Raw genomic sequence first — 18,485 nt, forward strand, 5'->3', positions numbered from 1 at the left:
ATGGATCGGCGGTGCTCCGTGTCGACAATAAAGGGTTGAGGCCAATTGGCAGAAGGAGGTTATTGTAGCCCTATAATTAGTTGGTATATGGGGCTAGCTGGTGCTTGCTTCGGTACAGAGGCGTTAGCTAACAGTAGCCACTCGTTTGCAGGTAGCTAGCAGGTAGCTAGATAGCTAGCAGCTAGCTAGGAGTAAAGATCCAGAGTGGCAGGAATCCGGTGATATGGTAGAGAAGCAATTCAATATGCTCTGGGTTGATATCACGCTGTGCAGACTGGCAGGTGTTGTCCGAGCTAAGGCTGGCTGATGCCGGGGGGGGACCGCTAGCCGTGGCTAACAGACTAGTAGCTAGTTAGCTCCTGGTGGAACTTCCAGTTATAAGAAATAAAAATAGCCGATCCGTAACACATTTGGTGAGGCGGGTTGTAGGAAAGTATATTTACTTCATAGATAGAAGTGAGATTAAGATATATACAAAAAAAGACTGGGTATTTACAAGGGATAAGACAAAGACAGATATACACGTCCTACTGCGCCGCCATCTTGGATATGAGGTGTAATTTCACAAAGGGCATTGGAATTGACACTGTGGAGGACAATAACTACAGTCTTATACACCTAGACAGACTATATTTTTGTTTGTGAAGGCAGATACAAGTGCAAGTATTTGACTGAACCTCTCCTATAGGTGAATGTCCTGGCCCTGTCAATTTGTACCCGCGAGGCCTACCAGTCAATGAAAGAGCGGAATGTGGACGATGGCCACATCATCAATATTAACAGGTAGACTACAGCTTCTTTTCAGCCTGTTAAATGCCTGTTATAACTGACATTTTATATGATTTTAGATTCTCTCAGAAGATACAGTAAAGAGGGCCTACAATTTTACTCTTGGTTTATGTCCTCTATGTCCGAGGGATACAGGATAGAGGATGTATCACATACATGCCATTCTCACTTTCTCTCCTTTTCTCCCTCCCTCGCTTACTGCTATAGTATGGGGGGACATAGAATGGTACCTAGTGCAGATGAACACTTCTACTGTGCCACTAAATATGCTGTCACTGCTCTAACGGAGGGGCTACGGCAAGAGCTGCGGGAAGCAAAGACTCACATCAGAGCCACGGTGAGAAGAGCAGCATTATTATTCTCTCTTTTTCATATGAATCTGACAACTGTATTATACAATTATTAGATGTAATTTGATTGTTTTGTGGGTGTGTACGTACATATGCACGCTTGTGGTGTGTGTTCGTCCGTCCGTGCGTACGAGTGTCTGTCTGTGTCTGTGTACATAAACATCAATAACGAACATGGTTTGTGCCTTCCTCTTCCATAGTGTATATCCCCTGGAATAGTGGAGACTGAGTTTGCCTTCCGGCACCACAACAGTGATCCAGAGAAAGCAGCTGCTGTGTATGAGAGTATAAAAGTAAGGCAGCTAGACTAGGAGTGTGGGTGGGTGGATGGGCCTACCTCTTCTCTCAATACAAATACATGAAGAAATGTTTGACTAATTAGCATTTTTTTCCACTGCAGTGTTTGAAAGCACAAGACATAGCCAGTGCAGTCACATACGTTCTGGGCACCCCGCCTCACGTCCAGGTAATGTAGTGCTCTGTCTGTCGCTTCTGTCAATACTTGGCTTACTTATTTATATCTTGCCTCTTTCTCAAGTCAAGACTAACTCCTCTTAGATAGACCAATGGTACTATACACAGAGTGTACAAACCATTTGGCTCTTTCCATGACCGACTGACCAGGTGAATCCAGGTGAAAGCTATGATCCCTTATTGATCACTTGTTAAATCCTCTTCAATCAGTGTAGATGAAGGGGACAAGACAGGTTAAAGAGTACTTTTTAAGCCTTGAGACAATTGAGACATGGATTGTGTATGTGCCGTGCCATTCAGAGCGTGAATGGGCAAGACAAAGATTTAAGTCCGTTTGAGCGGGGTATGGTAGTAGGTGCCAGGAGCACAGGTTTTAGTGTGTCAAGATTTGCAACTATGCTGGGTTTCACGCTAAACCGTTTCCTGTATCAAGAATGGTCCACCACCGAAAGGACATCCAGCCAACTTGACACAACTGTGGGAAGCACTGACATCAACATGGGCCAGTATCCCTGTGGAACGCTTACTACACCTTGTAGAGTTCATGCCCCCATGAATTCAGGCTGTTCTTAGGGCAAATGGGTGCAACTCAATATCAGGAAGGTGTTCCTAATGGTTTGTGCACTCAGTGTACATTGTCAATGGTCCTGACCTGCATAGTCTGAAACACCTCTTTTATAGAGGACATTCATGCAGTTTGTTGAGTTTGTTTGTGTATGTAACCCTGCTTGTCTGCCTCTAGATCGGAGATGTGCAGATGAGGCCAGTGGAACAGGTGTCATAGCAACTGAGCAGGAAGGAATCAGCTGAAGGAGCATAGAACCATGGTGACGACTCCTTAGCGACCCCTGCCGGCAACGATGAAAATAAACTAGGATTCAACTGGATGTGAAGGGATCTGTTTGAGGAGGCGTGGAGGTGGTTGTGTGTGGTGAGGAGAGCAGAGGGTGGGCAGGTACTCTTAACCACCACTGAATTACTATGAGTGCTGCAACATGGTCTTTTGTGTATTGCTCTGAAGCCACTGCAAACTTAGGAGAGGAGGGTTGTTGCTCCTGTGGTCATATATTCTACCTGACCATCCTGACAGAGGGAAGAGTATGCCATCAATTGCATTTTTGTTTTTGTAAGTCATAACACATATCTGTTTAAAATGATGGAAGACAACACTGCTATTCAATAAAGAATGATAATTATATATATATATATATATATATTTTGTATAGGTATTTTAGCTTTGATTATTGGTAGATGTGGCTGATATTCTGTACTCCCTAACCATAGATGCTCAATCCATTTCTACGGTCTTATGTTTTTAATAACAAGCAGATTTGGTTATCCTGGTATTAAGTCTGCTCGTATGTTTTTCAAAACCCATGTCAACCATCACTAATCGGAAAATGTGTATAAGGGACATTCAAGCACGATTACACAACCCCATCACTTTGGAGTAAGTGTATTTCCCCACTCCCATATGATTTAAATTGTTTTGCACTTTGGATCCATTTGGAGGAGTATAAAGAAAACACTGTCATCTTGTCTAGAGGAAGTAACTTACTTGTATACTCTCCCCAAGTGTGTACTTGTATGATATAGTAGATGTTTATCAATAAAAATGATTTAGGGATTGTCAAGGTGGCTCCTTTTTGTGCACCATTATTTGTTTTGATCATGTGTTAAATCTTTTAATCTTTTGATAGCAATTTACTGTCAATCTAAATAACCCTACAGTGTTAGTTATTCTGTTAATTGAACAAATATAAACTAGATGGCATAATCTCAGACAGGTAAGTAAACAAAACCCCTCAGAATATAGGCACCATCAACTGATGATCATAACTTGGCACACCCTTTGGCTCTTGAGTCAGTTGGCTTTTTATTTTGCCTTACATGACAGAGTTGTACAGTATGATTATATATGGTCCTTCTGTAGCTCAGTTGGTAGAGCATGGCGCTTGTAACGCCAGGGTAGTGGGTTCGATCCCCGGGACCACCCATACGTAGAATGTATGCACACATGACTGTAAGTCGCTTTGGATAAAAGCGTCTGCTAAATGGCATATATTATTATATATTTATATATGGCCTACAATGACAATATTTACTGATTATTCTTATAATACTTATTTTAAGTATTATACCTATTTTAAATCGGGCATAATTTCCTTTAAAACATATGTTGTTTAAAATGTTATGTAAAATACTCATGACTTTTCCAATAAATTGAGTCACGGAAAGTGACCATTTGTCAGATTGCAATGGATATAATACATAATATATAGCCTATAGGTCGTTTTCAATAAAACGTCACAATAACATTGTGAGACAGGTAGCCTAATGGTTAGCGCGTTGGGCCAGCTAGTTCAAATCCCCGAGCTGACATTGTAAAAATCTGTTATCCCAGTTATCCCACTTCCTAGGCCATCATTGTAAATAAGAATTTGTTCTTAACTGACTTGCCCAGTTAAATAATAAAATAACTTCCCATTTTCAACAGCGTTTTTAAGAGTGTTTAACCCTATGGGATTTGTGTTGCTAACGTGACTAGAATTATGTAAATTACAGCAAACTTTGCAGGACATAGACATGTCTTATATGGGCAAAAAGCTTAAATTCTTGTTAATCGAACTGCACTGACCAAACTGCTATACAGTAGCTATTACAATAAATAAAATACCATGCTATTGTTTGAGGAGAGTGCACAACAACAAACTCACGTCAACTGGTTTGATACATTCACCTCTGAAGGTAAATAATGTACTTACATTCAGTCATCTTGAGGGTCCCAGAGATAAAATGTAACATACTTTTCAGTTTGATAAAACTGAGTTCTACAGTTTGAACTCCTACTATCTGGCTCCACACCAACCCTGCCCGGCCATCTAGATGTGTGAAGGTTAGTGTTTTTCTGTATGGAAGCTAATTATCCGTCATGTATGACATTCCTGGGAGTGTGTAATCTTACATTTTGTATTACCATAGTTGTGTATGTTCTCTATTGTTATGCACTTAAATATATCAATTGACCAATTAGGCACTTTTTGGCAGACTTGGTACAAAATATTGTGCAGTATTGCAATGCACTGCTGCCATCTGGTGGCCAAAGTCTAAATTGTGCCTAAACGCCTATATGATATGGCTTTTTCTCTTGCATTTCAAAGATGATTGTTTTTAAATAGAAAATGCACGTTTTTTTGTTGGTATTAACTTTTACCAGATCTAATGTATTATTCTAGACATTAATTTCACATTTCCACAAACTTAAGTCTTTCCTTTCAAATGGTATCAATAATAGGCATATCCTTGCTTCTGGTCCTGAGCTACATGCAGTTGGATTTGGGTATGTCATTTTTGTGGAAAATTGAAAAAAGGTATAGGCTACATTGATTGATGGACCACGTAAATTTCGCTAGCTAGCTAATAACAGATCACGTCAATATGGCTAGATAACAAGCAAACTTTCAAGGGTTAAACTAGATGACTATATCCAAATGTTGTTTGATTTACTTGCCATCTATATTGGTGATGACAGTAGTCCGACTGACAATTTACCAGGACGTGCCGACTGTCAAAGTCTTTCCAAAAGCCCAATCTCTGATGATGCAAGGTAATGATGATGTTTGCTTAGCTAGCTACATGTCAAATCGATAGGCACCTTCATGTATCTGAAATTACATGATCAGTGATGTTTACGGATCATGAAAAACATGCAGTTACTTGCTGTATAACTGATGATAGAGGTAAATGTGTACAATTGTTTTGCATGGAAAATGGGGAATTTGTAGTTCTGACTATTAAAACCAAATAGTCGTAACATTTATGTAACAATCCCTTAAACAGCATGTAGTTGTCAATGGTTTTAGCGGAGCTGTGGGTCTCCTTGCCACAGCAGCCAAATCAAACAAAATCAAACATATTGTGGCATTTTATTGTAAACAACATATTACGTAAGGAATATTTTAACAATATGTTCCAAATGCTGCATTTGGTAGATTATTTTATTAACTGCTGTGCTGATCCATAGCTACTGCATCATACTGTACATGTTTTACTAATATATAGCCCCATGGGGGGGGGGGTCATAATACCCATAAAACCTAGCGGTAAACCGGAAATGGTTCCAATAATTTTACCACCATTAATTTTTCCAACAGGGAATTTTAGAAACACTTAAAATAAGGCCTGTGTTTTGTGTAGGATTACTCTGACGTGACGTTTTGATAACCATGTAAACCTCTCTCGGACAAGGTGAATTTTATCAATATATTCATCTCTATTACTCTGATTCGAAAATGCTAATTAGCATTAAAAGAGACATGCAAATTCCTGCAAGCTCCTGCACGTCATCTCTAGCTGACACCGTTGCTAACATGTATTGTGCAATGTAACACTTGTCAATTTAAAGACATTTTTCCAATTTATTAATGACAATTTTGCTAACAGATAGTTAATCGAGAGTTATTTCTAGTTCTTTATAGTTCTTTATGATTGCCACATTAGCAGCTAAAAAGGCATTTCATCTTGGGGGATAATACATGCGAATTTTTTGATTGATTGATTCACCATGTCCCAGTGAGGTTTACACAGTTATCAAAAAGTCACATCAGGGTAAGCCTACATGAAAACACAGCCCTTATTTTAAGTGTTTCTAAAATCCGCTATTGGAAAAATGAACTATGGAAAAACAATTTGAACCATATCCCTGTTTGACTGCTAGATTTTATAGGTATGACTCACTGGGGTACTCTAGAAATACATGTAATACCTCCTCAGTTGTGTTAACCACAAGGTGCTGCTCAAGTGAAAGCTAACATGCTTGAAGGGCAGAACAACAACATCCATAACTAACAGTTCTCACACCGTTGTACTTTGGTTATCCATGGCTACATATAGAAAACATATTACCAAAGTTCAGACAGTGCAACATATGGACAGGTTAAGGTCTATTCATTCTATTCAGTACCCACTCATGACCAATTCTGATCTTTCAAAGCAGAGATAGGTAATCTTCTTGGGTCCAGGATAATTTATTCTATTTGTTATTACATAATTGACTATAACAGTGTTTAAAAATATATATATATCTTCACTCCATGAAGAACAACTCACTTCCCCATGAGCAGAAGTCCCAAACATCACCAATAGGAATGTTGTTGGACGGTTTTTGTCACGTCATCCACAGACAGTGTGGTTCCCAGTGCCAATGTGAATCAGGATTGACATCCTTAATTAACCCTCACCTGGCTCTCCAAGCCTTGCATAGTCCCAGAATCCCAGGCTGGTACAGAGGCCATCAGTAGGGAGAGTCCGTATCAGAGGTTTGTCTGAATGTGAGGCTTCTCTGTTTCTCTACCTAAGGAGCTGATGACTGCTATGTTTGGGTATGTGTCTCCTCCCCTCTCGTTCTCCAGTGCATAGGGGGTGATTGACTTTACTAATCTCTGGGGGGAGGAAGACAAGACATTATTAGAAGTCTTTAACAACATATGAATTTGGACTAATTCTGTCCAACAACTTTGCTTAGCCATTACACCGGAACTAGGCTTGGGCGGTAGACCATATATACCATATACTGGGACATTTGGAAATAGGGATGGTTTTTCATTACCATTGAAACTATTTCTTTGAAGTGTTTCGATAAATGTTAATATTTGTAGCTAATTTTTAAGTGAATACCTGCAGTCAACTTGTCCAATACACTAGGAGATAAAGCAAATCGCTTTCTTCGTTTCACCTGTCACATTATGAAGTTTACCGTAGTTCCCCAGATCAGTTGAGTCCAGCTGTGTATTGACAGGGGTCGCGTTTTATATTGGAAGTCAGTGTTTTTTAGCTTCAATAGAGTGATCAGGGGCATGCAACTTCAGTTTCCTTCAACGAAAATGAATTAGTGCAACACATTCGGCAGAAAATAACTTCATTTTCATCAGATGACAACAGAGGTGCAACGCTATTTGGCAGGCAGCCACACAAGTAAATGAGCTTACAATGAAAAAGCTGGTATTTTTTGCAAAAACGATGGATGGCCTTCATATTTCTAATGTTTATCATAGAAAGAATGTAGCCAGCTACATTTCCTGTTGTTAATCTTGCATTTTACCAGAGAAAAGCAGGCTACACCGAAAGTGCTGGAGAAAAGTAGCTACTGTGAGAGCAAAAATGCAAGATTATGTTATAATAGTGTAATTGCATCAAATGGTTGTTTTATGCAACAGAATAGAGGGTTCTTATAACTCTATTGTGTCTGTGTGAACTGAAAGTGGGCCTCTTGGAGATTGAACAATGACAGGAGATTTACGATGTCTACACAATGAGAACAGTTTTTACTGCAGATACTGTCTGCTGTGAATTAACTTTCATACAAATCTTAACCTTCTGACCCATTCCATACATCTGTTGTTTGTCATGTAGACTGAAGGGGGTGTATCTTGGCTATAAAAGGCCTTTGTCTCAGGGCTCTCAACGAATCATCTGAGGGTGATTCATTGACCAGCCATTATTATCGTAGAGCACTCAATCGATTCACTCTATATGTGTGTGTTGTATTGACCTGTTCCCGTATTAATAAGTGAATAAAGATTTAGTTTAAGTATAACTCTGACTTGTGTGATAAGTTTGTCTCTCTTCATTTTATAGTAAAGAAATTAACCACCATAATACACATCAGTCAGAGCACTGTCTGCTGATAGAATGCATTGGTGAATTCTCATCCAAGTGGAGAAGAGCAACTAAAGCTCAAAATTAGTCTGATGCCAAGCAGAAATTACAATAAAGCATTTTAGATCATGCGTTTACAAAACGCAGCAAGATATTTCTTATGTGTTTTATCTTTTTTTCTGAGTAAAAACACAGAATTCTGCATTAACGCGTCCTCTAAGTTTAACTTGCTAGTTATTCAAGTAAGTGGCGGAATTAATAAGGAGACCGATCATCATATAGTGTTAGCATTCTGCCATGTTTGAGAAATCTGTACAGCTTCCACTGCTATCTTGATGTCCTTGAGTTTTTGTCTCCTCTCCGTTGTCGGCCCATCTGGTCCCCCCCTCCTCTTCTCCGAGGAGAGCAGGCAGGCCCATTGCCCTAGCGACTCCAGACTCCACACAGACTCAGCGTGTATACAAGCTTCTGCAGAACCAGTACTTTTCTTCCTTCAGACAAGCATTCGTTAAAACTTTGTTCATTTACAAGCGAATGTGAATGAGAGACATTGTGCAAATGTCCAAAGCGCCTCCCTATATATGTATCATTTTATGAGCTGGATTGCCTGTCTTTGCAATTAGTTTATTTTAGTTTGTGTTTGTTAGCATATTTAGCTTGTAGCTTCCATGGAAATTCGCAATTATTGTGCTAATTCTGCATTCTGGTAATTGACGCCCGATGGGCTTTTTTGCCTTTTTTTATGCCCCCAAGTGTACTAAGCTGGCAATACCATAAATCCTGGGATGAGAGAAGGACGGAATGACAATATGAAAATCTGGATACTGCCCCACCTATCCAGAACCTCTTGACAAGGTTGCTAGGTGTTGTACTAAGGTCAAAATGATGCTATAGGTAGAGAGAGAGAGATTGATAGTAGATAGTAATACAGTACCTCAGTGAAGGAGCCTGGCAGAACCCACAGTGTGTGAAGAGCTCCGAGTGGGATCCAGATGATGGATGCCATAGCGATGACCCAGCCAATCCCCTGAGCCCACGGGGGATACACGTAGTCCTCATAGCGAGCTGGTTTAAACTGGATGATTGTGAACACCAGGATAATCTGTTGCACCAGAGGAGAGAGAGGGATGATACAAATACCTTTATCAATTGCATTTGACAATGTCAACTGTATGGCGAGTTATTTGTAGACACTATAGTTCTGTTAGGGTGAATGAGGATGACTCACAGTGATCAGAAGAGGAGCCACAAACATCCAGCACACTCTGAAGAAGATATTAGGCCTATTTCCTGTCATCTCCTTTAAGTTTGCCGAAAGCCTCCTCACACCTGTCAGAATGAATGTATTAATTTCATTCCTGTAATGACTAACACGCATATGTTAGACACACACTGGTCTCACCATAAAGTCCGCAGATGGCCAGCACCTCAAAGAAGGCCAGGAACATGAGAGACACTATGGCCGTGTAGTGGTCCATCAGCTGGAATACATAGATCCCCACCTGGTCAAAGAGAGAGAGTGTTTAATACCAGCTGTGTCAGGATTTGGCCAGGATTGTTCCGGTTTTTGGTCACTAGATTGTCAGGATTTGGCCAGGGTTGTTCCGGTTTTTGGTCACTAGATGCCCCCATTGTGCCTTTTGACCTTTTCTTTTCCCTTGATCCCCATTATTATTTGCACCTGTGCCTCGTTTCCCCTGATTGTATTTAAACCCTTTGTTTTACTCAGTTCTTTGCTCTGTGTTTGTATGTTAGCACCCAGCCCTAGTACTCTGTGAACTCTTGTTGATCCCGGTGGACTCTCTTGTGGAATTCTGTTTTTTTGTTCTTGTTTGTTTGTTTATGAGTATCTTTTGAGGCTTTTTTGTGCTATACCTTCCACCTTGTGGATTTACCTTTTTGTCTTGGAGGATTACCTTTGTTCTTGTGGAATTCCTTTTGAGGTTGTGGAGTTACATGTTTTCCTGAAGTACTTCACTTTTTACTTCATTAAATACACCGTCTCAAGTACTGCAGTGTCTGCCTCATTTTCTGGGTTCTACTGACTATTCGTGGCTCAGTTGGTTTAGTGACTGTTTCTCACTCCGGAGACCCGGGTTCGTAACCGGGTCCTGACAGAAACACAGAGCCAGAAATGAACCCAGAGGCAGCCAGTTCCCAGGACCTTGTTGCCATGCTGTCCCACCACCAGGAGACTGTCCAATGCCACGAAGCCGCCCTGGTTCAGCAAGAGGCCTTAATGGCTAGACATTCTCATCTTCTGTCGGAGATGCTGACTTCCATAAAGCAGAGATCTGATCGACTTACCCCGGCAACAGTTCCTGTCCCAGTACCTCAGATTCACGTACCCATGGCAGTTAACCCTCTGGCTGAACCTCGTCTTCCACCTCCCCAACGGTTCTCAGGTGATCCAAGTGCTTGTAAAGGGTTTCTTACCCAATGTTCTCTCTCCTTCGAGCTGCAACCCTCGTCTTTCCCCACCGACCGGTCTAAGATCGCATATATCATCACCCTGCTGTCGGAAAAAGCCCTGGCCTGGGCTACTGCAGTGTGGGATGCCCATAGTTCCTGCTGTGCCAGCTACTCTGCCTTTGCTGAGGAATTCAAACCAGTGTTTCAAGGCCCAAGCAGTGGTCCTGACTCAGCCAAACAGCTCCTGACTCTCCACCAAGGTCGGCGCAGCGTGACGGACTATGCCATCCAGTTCCGCACGGTGGCAGCAGCGAGTGGCTGGAACAACGAGGAGCTCACGGTGTGCTTTCTGAAAGGCCTTTCCGACACTATCCAAGATGAACTGGCCACTCGGGAACCACCGGACAAACTCGAGTCCCTGATCAAGTTGGCCTCACGCATTGACCAGCGTCTGAGAGAGAGAGAACTCAACCGTAGACCTCTAGCCCCTATCAGTCCCAGCTCCGAGTCCCCACCTTTATCCTCACTGGCTCCACCGGAACTCATGCAGATTGGACGCATCTCCCAGGCTGAGAGAGACCGCTGGATGAGGGAGCGACGCTGTCTATATTGCGGCAAACTGGGCCATTTCCGTTCCACGTGTCCCGGGCTCCAGGGAAACGCTCTGTCCCGTACAGACCGGGGGGAACTGTAACGGGAAACATAACCTCCTCCCATCCGTCCAACTCCCGTCTGCTCATTCAAGTCATCCTTTCCTGGGACAACCACAAGCTTCACCTTCAAGCCTTGGTAGACTCTGGAGCCGCAGGTAACTTCATGGATGGTGTCTGGGCGAAGGAGAATGGCGTTCCCTCTGAACCTCTAAGTGACCCCATGAGGGTTACTACATTGGATGGAAGCCCTTTGGGATCTGGACTTGTCACTCATGTCACTACCTCCTTGCGACTTTCAGTTTCACAACACCAGGAATTGATGAACTTTCATTTGATCTCCTGTTCCGAGTTCCCTCTCGTCCTTGGATACCCCTGGCTTCACAGCCATAACCCTCACATCGACTGGTCTGTGGGCACTATCAAGCAGTGGGGTCCTACGTGCCAAGCTACTTGTATTTTCCCGAATTCCCGAGTTCTACTCCCGAGTCTTTAGAATCCATCGACCTGACCCGAGTTCCCGAGTGTTACCATGACCTCAAACTGGTATTTAGCAAACAGAGGGCCACCATGCTACCACCCCATAGACCTTATGATTGCCCCATCGAACTGTTTCCGGGCACTTGCCCCCCCAGGGGTTGGATCTTTTCCCTATCTCCACCCGAACGAGCTGCTATGGATACCTACATCAAGGACGCTCTGGAAGCAGGCCTCATGCGTCCATCCACCTCCCCGGCGGGAGCAGAGTTTTTCTTTGTGGCCAAGAAAGACGGTGGATTACGTCCTTGCATCGACTACCGGGGACTCAATGCCATAACCATCCGTAACCGTTACCCGCTACCCCTTATGGCCACAGCATTCGAGCTGCTCCAGGAAGCAGTTGTTTTCACTAAGCTTGACCTGCGGAACGCATACCATCTTGTGCAGATCAGACCTGGTGACGAGTGGAAGACCGCTTTCAACACGCCTACTGGTCACTATGAATACTTGGTGATGCCCTTCGGCCTGACCAACGCCCCAGCGATGTTCCAAGCGTTCATAAACGATGTGCTTAGGGATATGCTTAACATATTTGTGTTCGTTTACTTGGATGACATCCTCATCTTTTCGAGCTCTCTTCAAGAACACACAAAGCATGTCAGACAAGTACTCAAACGCCTCCTAGACAGCCATCTGTACGTTAAGCCGGAAAAATGTGAATTCCATTCATCCCGAGTACAATTCCTGGGATTTGTAGTGGAACCCGGTCGAGTCCAAATGGACCCCAGGAAGGTAGGGGCGGTAGCGGATTGGCCCACCCCCAAATCCGTTAAGGAAGTTCAGCGTTTCCTGGGCTTCACTAACTTTTACCGCAAGTTCATCAAGAACTTCAGCTTGGTGGCAGCCCCTCTCTCAGCTTTAACCAAGGGTGGCAATGCAAGGTTTTTGTGGGGAAGAGAAGCTGAGACGGCCTTCCAAGGACTCAAGCAGCGCGTCCTCTCTGCTCCCATCCTGATACTACCGACTACGGATGAACCGTTTGTGGTGGAGGTAGACGCCTCAGAGGTTGGTGTTGGAGCTGTCCTGTCTCAGAGGGGTGAAGACAAGAAGCTTCATCCGTGCGCTTTCTTCTCACACCGGCTTACTCCGGCTGAGAGGAACTACGATGTGGGGGATCGTGAACTCCTAGCGGTTAAGATGGCATTGAAGGAATGGAGACACTGGCTCGGGGGGGGCTTCTCACCCGTTTCAAGTGCTTACGGACCACAAAAATCTGGAGTATATCCAGCAGGCGAAGCGGTTGAACTCTAGACAAGCTAGATGGTCTCTTTTCTTCAATCGATTCCAGTTTATCCTCACCTATTGGCCCGGGTCGAAGAATCTCAAACCGGATGCCCTGTCCCGAGTCTACGCTCCTGCCATTCGAGATGACACGGACATGCCTGTCCTTCCTGCTGCTAAGATCGTGGCTCCGATCTCGTGGCAAGTTGAGGATACCGTGAGACGAGCTCAAGCTATTGAACCGGACCCGAAAGGAGGTCCTGCCAATCGGTTGTTTGTCCCCAAGGCAGTGAGGACTCGGGTCCTTCTGTGGGGGCACTCCTATCGCCTCACCTTTCACCCGGGCGTCGTTCGCACCTTGGAGTTCATCCAGCGTAAGTTCTGGTGGCCTACCATAAAAGAAGACGTTGCCACTTTCGTCAATGCCTGCCCCGTGTGCTGCCAGGGCAAATCTTCTCACCTCCGCCCTCAAGGACTCCTCACCCTTTACCTGTTCCCCACAGACCCTGGTCCCATATCTCGTTGGACTTTATTACTGGCCTTCCTCCATCCCATGGCAATACTACTATCCTAGTCATAATCGACAGGTTTTCAAAGGCGGCCAGGTTCGTCCCTCTGACTAAGTTACCTTCTGCCAAGGAAACGGCTGAGTTGGTAATTAATCATGTGTTCCGAGTCTTCGGCATTCCTCAAGATATGGTTTCTGACAGAGGTCCCCAGTTCGCCTCTAGGTTTTGGAAGGCCTACTGCCAACTCATGGGGGCTTCTGCCAGTCTATCTTCAGGGTACCATCCGGAGTCCAACGGCCAAACAGAGAGGATGAATCAAGAGCTGGAAACCACCCTCCGATGTATGACTCGTAACAACCCGTCCACATGGTCGTCCTTCATTGTTTGGGCTGAATACGCGCACAACACCTTGCGCTCCTCCTCCACTGGTATGTCCCCGCACGAGTGTCAGTTTGGCTATGCCCCTCCATTGTTCCCGGACCAGGAGGCAGAAGTCAGAGTGCCTTCAGCCTTGAAGTTCGTCAGACGCTGTCGGCTTATGTGGAGGAAGACCCGTCTTAATCTTATGCGTTCCTCACAGAGGTACCAACAACAAGCCAACAGACATCGCCGTCCCGGGCCTACCCTGCGCCCCGGCCAGAGTCTGGCTCTCCACAAGAGACTTACCACTACGGGTGGAGTCTCGCAAGCTGTCCCAAAAATACATCGGTCCCTTTAAGGTTGCCAGGAGAGTTAACGCAGTTTCTTATCGCCTACACTTACCCAGATCCCTTAAGATTAATCCCACGTTTCACATTTCCTTATTAAAACCTGTTGTTTTTTCTCCCCTTGTCCCGGCAGACAGACCTCCCCCTCCGCCTCGTGTCATTGGAGGCCAGCCGGCTTATACCGTCCATCGGATACTGGATTCCCGCCGGGTGCAGCGGTCCTGGCAGTATCTGGTGGACCGGGAAGGCTAAGGTCCCGAGGAGCGCTCCTGGGTTCCTGCCAAAGACATACTGGACTCTGACCGCATTCGTCAGTTCAGGGCCCTCCACCCCGAGAGAGCTGGTAGGAACGTCAGGAGCCGTTCCTAGGGGGGGGATTCTGTCAGGATTTGGCCAGGGTTGTTCCGGTTTTTGGTCACTAGATGCCCCCATTGTGCTTTTTGACCTTTTGTTTTCCCTTGATCCCCATTATTATTTGCACCTGTGCCTCGTTTCCCCTGATTGTATTTAAACCCTTAGTTTTCCTCAGTTCTTTGTTCTGTGTTTGCATGTTAGCACCCAGCCCTAGTATTCTGTGAACTATTGTTGATCCCGGTGGACTCTCTTGTGGAATTCTGTTTTTTGTTCTTGTTTATTTATTTTTGAGTATCTTTTGAGGCTTTTTATGCTATACCTACCACCTTGTGGATTTACCTTTTTTGTCTTGGAGGATTACCTTTGTTCTTGTGGAATTCCTTTTGAGGTTGTGGAGTTACATGTTTTCCTGAAGGACTTCACTTTTTACTTCATTAAATACACCATCTCAAGTACTGCTGTGTCTGCCTCATCTTCTGGGTTCTGCCGACTATTCGTGGCTCAGTTGGTTAAGTGACTGTTTCTCACTCTGGAGACCCAGGTTCGTAACCGGGTCCTGACAAGATGTAAGAAATAACTAATCTCTCGTGGACAGAACGTTACATCAAGTGACGTAACATATGCTAAAATAATCTGGGATGCAACGACTAATGAGTAGAAGTAGTTCCAGTGCTTTGGCATTCTGTCACTGATTATTTAGAAGTATCAGGGTTGGGTGAATTTGGTGCTTAAAGTGTGGGCAAGGTTTTCAAGCTATGATTTCAAGTGGAAAGTTTTTGGAAAGAGGGGGGCTTTGGCTGAGATTTAGCATTTAAAAAGGTGGAGACTAAGCTAGTCTTGTTAGTACCTTTTCTCATACATCTCCACCTAGAAACTAATCAAGCATCTGATGCAATTACTGTATATACGATTTTAGTTCTGAGTTTCTGAGATTAATAAAGAATTAATCACACTACATTATTAAAATTGTATCCTTTTGGTTCTATATAGCACGATTTCATCTAACAGTGTACATTTTGGTGGAGTATAATTATATTACCCTAAGTGCACTTTATTACTAGTCTAGTCCACTACTTGTCCTGGATTATTGGTGTGCTGGATTTGTCTGATGAGTGTACACCTATATGGTCTAGGCATACACTCCAGGGTACCTGCATGACATGGGGTATTCCCAGCAGAAAGGCAGTGCTACAGACTGCCAGCACCAGCATCTCCTTGTGTCTCAGGAACTTCATCAGGGGACCTCCAAACCCATCCATTAGGCTGGTCACCATCACCTCCACCATGGCAAACTGAGACATATATATATACTTTTTAAAGTCATAACATGGTAACATTCCAACATGGAGATACCAATATAATAACGTATTTTTGAATATTTATTTTTTGTACATATACAGTACACACCAGATACAAACATACACATACAAACAACAAATTACAGACGGACACAAACAACGACATCTCATCTGCTCAGACCCGCATACTCACAACCCCATCCCTAGTGCCTGCAATATTGTTTGCCACGTGGCCTTAAATTGTGCTTATTTGTTTTTCTCAGTCGCCCATGCTATTTCAATAAAAAAAATCAATTTTTCCATTGTGTTAATGATGGCAAATTGATTGATGTCTACATTTTCAGGATACGTTTTTTCAAGTTGAGTGATGGAATATTCCATGTCTGGAAATATGCAGACAGACAGATTACATTTACATTTACACTGTAATAATTCTGACAGCCAACTTTCTAGCTCCTCCCATATCTTTATTGCATTCCCAGAAAGCATGGATCATTGTCCTTGTTAGTTTTACACTTATAATAAAGGCTTTCTTACTGCAACTATCTGGTAACAATGATTTGGCATTTTTTCATCTGTGTCAAAAATACAATGCCCTTCAGTTAGAATCTTGACATTCTTTTCTCATCATTTAATGGCTGTTTTATGAGGCCAATCGGTGGATGGCAATGAGTCTTATGACTGTCCTTTCAACCTGGCAGGTAGGACAAACCTAAACAAACTGAAAACTAAGCATCACTATCTGCATGTGAAGGATAGGCTGTCACTTTAACCCTACCTACATGTGCATATTACTAGGGATGCACGGTATATCGGTGAGCAAATCGCAATCGGACGATATTAGCTAAAAATGCCAACATCAGCCCGATGTTGGCAAAACCGATGTCAAAGCTGACATGCATGCCTATATAACGTAGGTAGATGACGTAATGACACCACAAAAAATATAGCGCTACACAGAACAAAAGCAGAAAAATACTAAGTGCACACATCCAACAACTAAACAAGTTCAAGTCGAGCAGTCATTTGAAAGAGTAAGAACATTTCAGCAAGACAACTCAAAGGCGAAATCCATTAACGCCAAGATGATGTAATTCATTGCCCTTGACAATCAACTGTTCACTGTCGTGTATGATGTTGGTTTTTGCCGACTGGTCAAGCACCTCGAGCCCCGGTACACACTACCAAGTAGGCGCTATTTTTCAGATGTTTCGCTACCGGAGTTAAACAGTATTGTTGGAACCCACATCTATGAGCTACTTGCTATTGGCGTCACTGTTAATAGCTTCATGACTGACATTTTGACCAGCAATGTCATCTCCTTGAGCATGCCGAGTCTGACAGCACAGTGGGTTGACAAGGATTTCGTACTGAGGAAATCCGAATTGCATGCTCAAGAATGTGCTGGTTCTCATACCGCTACTGCCATTTCAATGGCATTTGAGAACATGTTTGTGCGTATGCAGCAGACGTGATACCCTCTATCATGGCATTGAAACGCCTGCTCAAAAAAACTGCCGACACAGACCGTGGGGTTAAAACTTACAAAAGTACTTGAGGCTGTGAACAAGTGATTCGGTGGCATTCTCTCTGAGCCTCTTTACTGTGTCGCCTCCATGCTCGATCCTAGGTACAAGGACCACTACTTTGATGCAGACAAGAAACAGGCTTTACATGAAATGTTACATAAACAGCTGGACAAGATAGAAAAGGACACAGTGACAGTGCGCACCAAGGAAGAGAGGCCATGGACAGACAGAGCTGAAACTTCACTGCTTGACATTTGTGATGAAATCCTGAAACGACTGAACAACGAAACAGCACAAGTAAGTGAAAGAAATAGGTTTTGGTTATATTTTACTGGTAATGGTGACATGCGTAAATGCCAACAAAATAACTTTTTGGTCAGTGTGGTGTGTGTGTAACCTTTATTTAACGAGGCAAGTCAGTTAAGAACAAATTGTTATTTACAATGTCGGCCTACCCCAGCCAAACCCAGACGACGCTGGGCCAATTGTGCACCGCCCTATGGGAATCCCAATCACTGCCAGATGTGATACAGCCTGGATTCAAACAATATCGGTATCGGCCAAAAATTTAATATCGGCATATCCCTACATACAGTATTACCTCAATTACCTCGGCTAACCTGTACCCCCACACATTGACTCGGTACCGGTACCCCCTGTATATAGCCTCCTATTGTTATTTTACTCCTTTTTTATTTACATTTTTATTTAGTAAATATTTTCTTTAATCTTATTTTTCTTAACAGCATTGTTGGTTAATGGCTTGTAAGTAAGCATTTCACAGTAAGGTTGTGTTCAGCACATGTGACAAATACGATTTGATTTGACATTGCATTACTTTCTATTGGAACTGGAACTGCTGTAGTTAAAGATAGATTTTTAGTTCCTGGAATCATTTGTGAAAGAAGATTATACATTTTACTGGATATTGTATTCACAGATTTATAGTAATTACCATAATTTAACCATGTGGCCAAGCAAAGAGAACGTGACCG

General features: G+C 43.3%; 2 protein-coding genes across 2 annotated transcripts in view; one reads left to right on the forward strand and one right to left on the reverse strand.

The window, feature by feature from the left end:
* Positions 1-3,247, forward strand: part of LOC124000655 (dehydrogenase/reductase SDR family member 11) — a 44,154-nt gene extending 40,907 nt beyond the window's left edge. The window contains exons 3-7 of the mRNA XM_046307203.1: positions 689-783; positions 997-1,126; positions 1,340-1,432; positions 1,540-1,605; positions 2,356-3,247. Coding sequence (XP_046163159.1) covers positions 689-783; positions 997-1,126; positions 1,340-1,432; positions 1,540-1,605; positions 2,356-2,397 — 426 coding nt within the window. The 3' untranslated portion in view covers positions 2,398-3,247. The remainder of the gene's footprint in view (positions 1-688; positions 784-996; positions 1,127-1,339; positions 1,433-1,539; positions 1,606-2,355) is intronic.
* Positions 3,248-5,525: 2,278 nt separating this feature from the next.
* The window catches only part of si:ch211-283g2.1 (sodium- and chloride-dependent GABA transporter ine), a 46,974-nt gene continuing 34,014 nt past the window's right edge, over positions 5,526-18,485 (reverse strand). Inside the window, exons 10-14 of the mRNA XM_046305936.1 lie at positions 15,815-15,955; positions 9,673-9,772; positions 9,499-9,599; positions 9,205-9,372; positions 5,526-7,054 (exon numbers count right to left, since the gene is read on the reverse strand). Coding sequence (XP_046161892.1) covers positions 6,926-7,054; positions 9,205-9,372; positions 9,499-9,599; positions 9,673-9,772; positions 15,815-15,955 — 639 coding nt within the window. The 3' untranslated portion in view covers positions 5,526-6,925. The remainder of the gene's footprint in view (positions 7,055-9,204; positions 9,373-9,498; positions 9,600-9,672; positions 9,773-15,814; positions 15,956-18,485) is intronic.

The sequence above is a fragment of the Oncorhynchus gorbuscha genome, linkage group LG16 (genome assembly GCF_021184085.1).
Source record: "Oncorhynchus gorbuscha isolate QuinsamMale2020 ecotype Even-year linkage group LG16, OgorEven_v1.0, whole genome shotgun sequence".
Classification (NCBI taxonomy): Eukaryota; Metazoa; Chordata; class Actinopteri; order Salmoniformes; family Salmonidae; genus Oncorhynchus; species Oncorhynchus gorbuscha.